Raw genomic sequence first — 9,798 nt, 5'->3', positions numbered from 1 at the left:
TGCGACCTGGCCAAGATAAAGCATAGCAATTCGACACATACACAACACAGAGTTACACATGGAATAAACAAAACATATAGTCAATAATACAGTAGAACAAAAGAAAACAAAAAGTCTATATACAGTGAGTGCAAATGAGGTAAGTTAAGGCAATAAATTGGCTATGGTGGCGAAGTAATTACAATATAGCAATTAAACACTGGAATGGTAGATGTGCAGAAGATGAATGTGCAAGTAGAGATACTGGGGTGCAAAGGAGCAAGATAAATAAATAAATACAGTATGGGGATGAGGTAGGTAGATAGATGGGCTGTTTACAGATGGGCTATGTACAGGTGCAGTGATCTGTGAGCTGCTCTGACAGCTGGTGCTTAAAGCTAGTGAGGGAGATGGGAATCTCCAGCTTCAGAGATTTTTGCAGTTCGTTCCAGTCATGTTCTTCATCTGTAGGCCGGCTACTGTAAACCAATGGGCTGGCCATATACATTGGATTACTAGTACTAAAACCTAGACACCTAGCCTGAAAATAAACTGTTCTGTGGAAACTGGAAGCCTAGAGATTTTGGAATGACCTGCTTCCACGTGAATCATGGGGGGGAAAGGACACGAGAGAGGAGATTATGCAGCCACTCACAAGCGCACGGAAGGCTGTATGGTCAACAGCGCCGTTGTGTGGCTAATATCCTGAACAACAACTGCGGTCACAGGAGTAGTGCTAGGTGCGAGGCTACGAGCTTCCTCCGGCGGAGGAGAGCCGAGAGGCGTATCCCATTTCCCAACAAGCTCGTAGGTATGACGTAACGTTAGAAGGTGATATGAAGTATGTTGTCTACCACAACCAGATAGCAGATTAACGGTGCATTTTGGTTGATACCTAATTTTAAGGAGTTGGACAACGCTTTCCTAGCTAATATTAATGATTGAAAGAGAAAACATCTCACACCTATTGCATGACTATAGAAATTGATGTTGATTGTCAACAAACTCAGTATAACAGTTACCTAGTTAACGTAGCTACTAGCTAGAAAAAGTTAGCTAGACACTTGTAGAGCTAATTTAGCTACTCGAGCTAGTTGCAATGGAGTTGAGAAGTGGTTGTTTAATTTATTATTAGCCAGTCAAAAACGCATCAAACGTGATGAAGGACCGGTTGGGTGAATTAACCGAAGTAAGTAGCCTACTATGTTACTGATCTCACCAGTCATAAATCCATGGCTGCAGGCTGAATAGATTATTCTATTGTTTAGTAGCTATTTCCTAGGACCTAAGGAATGCAGCTCTGGTCTATAGCATTTTGTTGTCATGATAATAATATGGTAAATGTAGGCCTGTTATTCACGCAGTAGTTGAGCCTCAGATTTTACTCTCTAATAAATGACTGTCTGTTTGTCTTGACAGAGCAGGACACAAGCAGAGGAGGATGTCAGAGTCACAGTTGACAGTGATGGATTTATGGAAGGATTTTTCAGAAGGGTAAGAACAGTGGTTCAGCCAGTACTGTTTGTTTTCAGATAAGCTAGATGGTTACTGTAAAATACTGTAAGTGTCTGTGTATTGAAATAATATTGCAACTACTGTATGTGCGTGACTCAGGTGGAAGAGGTTAGGGGGCTCATTGATAAGATATCTTCTGAAGTGGAGGAGGTGAGGAAGAAACACAGCATGATCCTGTCTGCACCCAGTACAGATGAGAGTAAGTTGATGCCCATCAATCAGAACCCTCTGTCATAAAGATAGTGTAATAACATTAGCCATACTGGTGACTATACCTCCACTACAAAAATATGCAATTTCAAGTCTTGAATTCAAAACTTTTGCATGACTAAATATAGGCTTGGTATTTGTGTTGTCACTTCTGAAGTTGTAATAACAACAATATAACAAACGCTCTTACTTCCTCTAACATCATTGTCCAGCGTAACAAACAACACACGACACAATACAAATAGATGGCTGGGTGTCCAGAAACCTGTGTAGGAAACCATGTCATGGCCCTGTGGGTGTGCTCTGACTAAACCTTCTAGAATGGTAATTTTACTGGGGGATAGGTTGTCTACTGCTGGGAGGTTATGCATTGGTAGGTAGCCTGTATGTATGTGGCGTACAGTGACCGCCTTAACTTCAGCGCCTATGCCGAACAACCTGTTTTATACAAAATAGAATTTGGAAACGTGAAATGAGAGTGTGTGTTTGTGTGTGTGTGTGTGTGTGTGTGTGTGTGTGTGCGAGTGCATGTGGGTATGCTTCTCACACTGACGCTGTGTTGCTGTGCAGCTGTGCTTGTTCAGAGTTGATCCACTGTGGAGACTGAATAGGCACAAGGAGCTGATCAAGACCTGCATGGAAAAAGGCCCTCAGTTGACTCTATAATGCCACAGAGCAGCATCAACTATTACCAGCAGAGTAACACAGTATCAACCATCTGCTATATAATAATACTAACTGGGAATGGCCCAAGAGTTTGGGGCAAATATTTGTTGGCCCACAAATCCAGTGATAAGGTGTCTAATGGTTACTACGGACAAAGGTAGGTGTAGGGTTTCTTACCTGAATAAATATGAAGAATAGTTTATTGTTATAGAAGAGTTGCCAAGTGATATGATTAATGCTAATATTTGTCCAGGTCAATGTTGGGGAAATTTGCAATAATCCATTTCTTTTCTGTCACTGTTATTTCCTGAAGAGATGAAAGATGAACTTGACCGGTTGACCAATGAGATCAAAAGCGATGCCAACTCTGTGAGAGTTAAGCTTAAATGTAAGTTTAACACCACGACGCACATTACATTAACAAAAAAATATTTGTCGTTGTCATTTTGTCATTGATATGACTGGATCAAATGCCTCATCCCAAATACTGCTAGATGTAGAGTGGTAGATGTGGGGGATTTGTCTGAGGTGATGTTATAGCTACTGTAATCACTGTTCTTTCTGTTCTCTGTAGCTATGGAGCAGAGCCTGCCCAAGGATGATGTTTCTAACAGGGCCTCGGTTGATTTCCGCATTCAGAAAACCCAGGTCAGGAAACAGCCTTCCTGGGACTCATTCCTCACATGTTTGCGACTGCTGACATGTTCTTACAGGTGGTGGTTAAGAACAGAGCTTGACAAGAGATACTCGGAGTCTAACTTAGAAGCCTGTATACAAAGTTGACCATGTTTTGTTGTGATGTTTGCTGCTATGTTTTGATGCAGCTGTTTGACATCTTAACCTTTCAAACGTTTACTGAGTCTTTATTCACTTGACTTTTTCCAGTGGTTGGAACTCTCATTCCTCTCTCCTCAGCTTATGTTTTCTCTAACCCCACAGCACACGGTGCTCTCCAGGAAATTTGCGGAAGTCATGAGTCAGTACAACAAGACTCAAGTGTCGTTTAGGGAGAGAAGCAAAGGAAGGATCCAGAGACAGCTGGAGATAAGTGAGTGACAAACTGGGCCAGCAGCAGAGCAGACAGAAACATGGAAAGGAGTCCGACCACACCTAGGAGCTTTTCTCTCCCACCATGATAACACATAGGCTACACTGTTCACAATTACCTAAAAAATGTATCCTCATTATTGCCTATTTTCATTGTGGATAAGTCAGGTTGTTTTCCGGCTTTCCGGCTTCTTGACCTGTTATTATCTATTGTCATGGTATGGTATGGACAATGTGGCCATTAGACCTATTAGACTACGGCTACGGAAAATACGGGATGACAGTCAAGTGTTTGGCTTAAGATACCAAAGAGACTTGCTATAACAAAACCATATGGCAGACACCCATATATTGTTCATATAGAATATTTGTTTAGAATGAGAATAATAGATGATGACAGAAATAGCCGTAGCGCCTCCAGTCCCTTACGATAGTCTTAATGAGGCTCTACTACAGCACACTCCAGAAGGAAGAGTCTTACACAGGACACATCTCTGTGCCTACCTGTGTTAGTGTTGCCAAGGAAACAGAGGGCTCAGAAGCCTGCGACACTCCTTTACAACTGTCTTTAGAAGAGCTGGTCACATGACCAGTTGCAGGCTCATGGCTGTGTAGTAATTTTTATTTTACCTTTATTTAACTAGGCAAGTCAGTTAAGAACAAATTCTTATTTTCAATGACGGCCTAGGGACAGTAGATTAACTGCCTTGTTCAGGGGAAGAACGACAGATCTTTACCTTGTCAGCTCGGGGATTTGATCTTGCAACCTTTCGGTTACTAGTTCAACGCTCTAACCACTAGGCTACCTGCCGATGATAATAATGGGTTATCATAGGTTATATACATTCACTGGGGTGGAAGGGCTTATGTACATGATCCCAGGTTTGTAAGTTACAGTGGGGTTGAACATGTTAGGCAGTGAGGGTTGAGTCTCTCTAAGGAATAGCCTAGATCATAACACTGTGGCTGTGTCTACAGAGACTATTCTCCCCACAGAGTGGAGGAGAGAGAGCACATTTATTTGTTTTGCACCTGTTTGGTAAAAGTATTTTCTTTCCTGATTCTAGCTGGGAGAGTGACTAGCAATGAGGAACTGGAGGACATGCTGGAGAGTGGCAACCCATCCATTTTCACATCTGATGTAAGTTATCATAATAATAGTGAAGCTGGTTGACAGAATGCCAGGAGTGTGCAAAGCTGTCATTTTTATTTGATTTTATTTCACCTTTATTTAACCAGGTAGGCCAGTTGAGAACAAGTTCTCATTTACAACTGCGACCTGGCCAAGATAAAGCAAAGCAGTGTGACAAAAATAACAACACAGAGTTACACATAAACAAACGTACAGTCAATAACACAATATAAAAAATATATAAAAAATATATGTACAGTGTGTGCAAATGTAAAAGAGTAGGGAGGTATGGCAATGAATAGGTCATAGAGGTGAAATAATTACAATTTAGCATTAACACTGGAGTGATAGATGTGCAGATGAAGATGTGCAAGTAGAGATACTGAGGTGCAAAGAGCAAGAGGATAAGTAATAATATGGGGATGAGGTAGTTGGGTGTGCTATTTACAGATTGGCTGTGTACAGGTACAGTGATCGGTAAGCTGCTCAAACAGCTGATGCTTAACGTTAGAGAGGGAGATATAAGACTCTAGCTTCAGACATTTTTGCAATTCGTTCCAGTCAATGGCAGCAGAGAACTGGAAGGAAAGCCAGCCAAAGGAAGTGTTGGCTATTGTGGGTGTTGTGGGTGTTGCTATGTGGGTGTTGCTATGGTGACCAGTGAGCTGAGATAAGGTGGGGCTTTACCTAGCAAAGACTTATAAATGACCTGGAGCCAGTGGGTTTGGCGACGAATATGAAGCGAGGGCCAGCCAACGAGAGCATACAGGTTGCAGTGGTGGGTGGTATATGGGGCTTTGGTGTCAAAACAGATGGCACTGTGATAGACTACATCCAGTTTGCTGAGTAGTGTTGGGGGCTATTTTGTAAATGACATCACCGAAGTCAAGGATCGGTAGGATAGAGTTTTACGAGGGTATGTTTGGCAGCATGAATGAAGGAGGCTTTTTTGCGAAATAGGAAGCCGATTCTAGATTTAATTTTGGATTGGAGATGCTTAATGTGAGTCTGGAAGGAGAGTTTACAGTCTGCGAATCAAGGCAAAGTGTGGCTACTTTGAAGAATCTCAAATATAAAATATATTTTGATTTGTTTAACACTTTTTTGGTTACTACATGATTCCATATGTTATTTCATAATTTTTATTATTATTCTACAATGTAGAAAATAGTAAAAATAAAGAAAAACCCTTGAATGAGTAGGTGTGTCCAAACGTTTGACTGGTACTGTATGTATTTGAATTAAATAGACTGTCTTACTGGCTGTCTTCCTGTCGTCCACTTCCTCTCTCAGATCATCTCTGACTCTCAGATCACGCGGCAGGCCTTGAATGAGATTGTGTCACGGCACCAGGATATCATCCGCCTGGAGTCCAGCATCAGGGAGCTCCATGCCATGTTTATGGACATGGCCATGCTGGTGGAGAATCAGGTACTGTAGTGCAGTACTGTAATGCTGTCTTGAATATTATTAGTTCTGTTTTTAGTCAAACTGTATGGAACTCATGTGGTGCTGTTTGAAAGGGGGATATGGTCAACAACATAGAGAACAACGTCTCCAATGCAGCTGAATACATAGGCCGTGCCAAAGAGGAGACCAAAAAAGCTGTGAGATACCAGAAAAAATCCCGGAGGGTAAGTCTCCTCTTCCGCAAACGAAAGGTCACATGGTGCATCTGCTAATAATACTGGATAATACTGCTCAAATTCGACTCTTTTAACTACTGCAACAGCTCTGAATGTTTTGGTCGTAAGAATAATATTATTTCAGTATCATATACTGATACCATTCTAAATGCCAGACAGAATGTTTAAATGCCATATCTAATGTCTAAATTGAATGTCAAAATGCCTCACTATCGCTAATGGGCAGTCATTTACATTGTCCGTTAGCTGACTAATGTTTTCACTAAAATCACTGTAGTGTGTTTTGGGTCACGCATTATTAACCTAACCACTTTGTTTCTGTTCTTGGCAGAAACTCATCCTCCTTGCCTTTGCTCTATTGATCCTGCTTGCTGTCATTGCACTAATTGTTGGCCTGTCTGTTGGACTAACCAAATCCCCTGTATGAGCCCTGTCCTGCTATCTGTCTGGGGTAACTACTACTGTACATTTTATCATGATCAACATAACATTCAACACCAATTCCTTCCATTCACATCTGTAGAAGTTTTTGACTTCTAACCCTTTTTAAACATTGTGTATTTGAGCTACAGACTTCTGCGTTGTACCATTGCATGTGTCTATTTCTTCTCCATCTGTTGGTACCATTAGTCTTCGTGATTAGCGGGGGCTGAGCTAGAGCGGTGTTTGTGAGACATGGGCGGATCACGAAGGGGCCCGGGGCTGGGTGTTTTTACAAAAGCGTCTGTAGACTCTGAATTGTTTGAGTTACAAACTATGAAAAGCTGCTCTATGATGCTCACTAGCTACACAAGAGTTGTTAGAAGGTAAGGGGTTCTTCTGCATAGAAGATCACAGGGAATCCAAGGACATAGTGTCTATAATACTATAAGCTCACATAGTTGCTGTCACAATCTCCAAACTCCACACAGTTGTCACTGACTAGTTGGATATTCATTTACCACTGAAAAAGCAATTTCTGTACTTACAGCATTCATATACATTCATTTTTATCGGGGGTTTTGCTTTGGCAGACTTTTTTTTATTGACATTTGTCAATAAAACCCATGAATTTAACTGTTTATGTCAAATTATTTGGTTTTTTACTTGTAGCTCTGGTTGTCCTGAAAAGTGGTAAATGGTAAAACACTTAATTGTGAGGCTAAATATTCGGGCTGGACATGCAGATAAATAAAAGTCAGATAAATGAAAAGCTGATTTTTCCTGGGCTCTTGGGACTAATAGGGTCAACACATTGAGGTACTGTTGATATGTACTAAATGAACAGTGAACCAAATGTATCTCCCTCTCTCACAGAAGTTGTTCTGGCTTGCCATTTGTGTGGCACTGGCTCTCCTCATAGTCATCATAATAGCAACAATATTTGACTGACCATTGAGAGGCCCCACTGTTCAGAACAGCAGATGAGTCTACAGCAGTTTCTCACACCTTTGGGGCCAAGTTCCAGTCATCATACCCTGCTCAATGTTCAACTACTCCTCCAATACCAAGACGGGCATTTCACTTCTCAGAGGACAATAGATTCTGCTGTATCCACCATGTTATTACAATATTACACCTCTTGACTGCGTATAATGGCTGAGTCAGTGGCCTTGGCTTACACAATTTCACAGAAGCCCTAGGGCTCCTAGGAAAACACTCCCTCTTGCTGCAATAATACAGGGTAGCCTTTTTTACTGTCCGTGCAAGTAACTAGAATGAAGTCTCTACAGGACTGCCATAGGCTACATGTCAACAATGACTACCATTTCAAACTACATAGACACACACAGACTCACCTCTACTGCTGCCATAAAGGCTAATAACACGTTACATGGTAAGTAGAGAGATGTCACTTTCAAACTTTACTGAGCAGAATGATTTTTATCTACACCATAATTTAGACGCTTTAAAGCAATTCATTTCTAGCTCTGTGTTAAAATATCAACTTCAGTTTTAGTAATTTTGTACAATTTAGTGTAACAATCAGAACAAGATGATTTCATACAGCTTAGGTGTAATGTTTTTTCCTTGTGATGATCATGACTTAATGTGCCTTAAGAGAACCGAACACCATAATACTTAAGTGTACTAATTAATACACTCCCAATGAAAACTTTGATTGGAAACCATTTCACAGGTACCGTCTAGCCACTCTACACAAAAAGTTGATATCTCCTTTTCCTGGCCCTGGCAGAACGAACGGCAATCTCAAACACCATGTCTGAAACAGAATTCAAGCCTCTGCTCATCCGTAACCAGAAAACTTCAGAGTTATCACCAAAATGTTACAAAAAAAGAATACGTCTCAGATCGTCATACAGGTCAATAAAACACTAAATGGATTTTGTCTCGAGATCACACAGTATGAAATCATCTTAGCAAATGCTCTCCTCTTCAGGCACTCTGTTAAATCTACCTGACTCTATATCCAGAGGGAGGGTTTTGAGTTGTGCACAAACTGACCTTTGGCTTTTTGTTAGGTTTAGGCGGACAAATGATTCAGGGGTGTCGTTCTCTTTGATGAGAGTGTATGTTTAGGTTTAAACCAATCATCAACTGCCCATTTTTCCTTGTGGATCAGCAAAAGCCTGTCCTTGATTTGGTTAACACTACATGGTAATTTGTTCCTGATTTGTTCCTTTGTATGAACAGATTGTTTGTAATACACACTCCTGAGATCTTTGTCTCCTGAGTGTGGCGCTTTTGATACATAGGTCATTTTGTTGTAAGATCATCTCTGCACAACATTGAGTCAGATCTTTCTGCAGTTGATACAGCTGGAATATTGTGTAGATAAACAATAAATATGTATGTGAATTATCATCCAGATTCTTAGTGTTTCATTTCAGTTTTGGGTGCTCTGTTTGAGTACACGGTTAGGCAGTGCAATCAGATACACCCCCCTTAGATTTCTTCACATTGTATTGTGTTATAAAGTGGGGTTAAAATGGATTTAATTGTATTTTTTTGGTCAACGATCTACACAAAACACTCTGTAATGTCAAAGTGGAAGAAAAAATCTAACCTTTTTTTAAAGATGAATGAAAATGAAACAATATAACTTGATTAGGTAAGTATTCACCCCCTGAGTCAATACATGTTAGAAAGGGAAAGGGGATACCTAGCCAGCTGCACAACTGAATGCATTCAACCGAAATGTGTCTTCCGCATTTAACCCAACCCCTCTGAATCAGAGAGGTGCAGGGGGAGCTGCCTTAATGGACGTCCACGTCATCGGCATCCGGGAGTAGTTGGGGGTTATCTGACTTGCTCAAGGGCAGAACTGCAGATTTTTCTACTTTGCCGTCTTGGGGATTAGAACCAGCAACCTTTTGGTTACGGGCCCAAAGCTTTTAACTGTGTGTGTTTGAGATAGAGAGGGAGATTGCTGCATTGGACCTTTAAATCTTTCTTGCCAAGGATTCAAGAGGGCGAGCATGAAAAACTCAACATTAAAAATGTCATGGCAAGAGCCAAAGGGGAAAGTTATATAATGCAGAAATCCATTGTTCCAGGAGGAGCAGATCAGAAACAGGAAGAAACCAAATGGAATTGAAAATGATACAGAGGCAATGGGCATTTCACTGTAAGTCACTGCAAGTCCTTATTATGAGGTAGTGA

The 9,798-nt window shown here is 40.9% G+C and overlaps 1 protein-coding gene across 2 annotated transcripts; it reads left to right on the top strand.

The window, feature by feature from the left end:
• The first annotated feature begins 788 nt into the window (after positions 1 to 788).
• On the top strand, positions 789 to 9,000 carry stx2b (syntaxin 2b). 2 transcript variants are annotated; one of them, XM_014171833.3, is made up of 11 exons: positions 789 to 1,168; positions 1,399 to 1,473; positions 1,594 to 1,693; positions 2,684 to 2,758; positions 2,945 to 3,018; positions 3,310 to 3,418; positions 4,485 to 4,558; positions 5,843 to 5,980; positions 6,073 to 6,183; positions 6,527 to 6,646; positions 7,492 to 9,000. In XM_014171833.3, exons 1-10 carry the CDS (start codon positions 1,139 to 1,141, stop codon positions 6,620 to 6,622), a joined length of 882 nt encoding a protein of 293 aa, XP_014027308.1. In that variant the 5' UTR covers positions 789 to 1,138; the 3' UTR covers positions 6,623 to 6,646; positions 7,492 to 9,000. The 2 variants fall into 2 exon arrangements, with proteins under 2 accessions (XP_014027308.1, XP_014027309.1); XM_014171834.3 differs by lacking the exon at positions 6,527 to 6,646 and having other exon boundaries at positions 791 to 1,168.
• The last annotated feature ends 798 nt before the right edge of the window (positions 9,001 to 9,798 follow it).

This window comes from Salmo salar, chromosome 24, assembly GCF_965601325.2.
Source record: "Salmo salar chromosome 24, fSalSal1, whole genome shotgun sequence".
NCBI classification, from domain to species: Eukaryota; Metazoa; Chordata; class Actinopteri; order Salmoniformes; family Salmonidae; genus Salmo; species Salmo salar.
The sequence above is the reverse complement of the archived record's forward strand: the minus strand, read 5'-3'. Positions and strand labels throughout refer to the sequence as shown.

What these genes read in the sequence shown, in the direction of transcription:
- stx2b (XM_014171833.3), top strand. Translation starts at nt 1,139, where the DNA reads ATGAAGGACCGGTTGGGTGAATTAACCGAA. An exon ending in GGTTGGGTGAATTAACCGAA is followed by an intron (nt 1,169 to 1,398) that starts GTAAGTAGCCTA and finishes TTGTCTTGACAG; the next exon opens with AGCAGGACACAAGCAGAGGA. An exon ending in TGTGAGAGTTAAGCTTAAAT is followed by an intron (nt 2,759 to 2,944) that starts GTAAGTTTAACA and finishes TGTTCTCTGTAG; the next exon opens with CTATGGAGCAGAGCCTGCCC.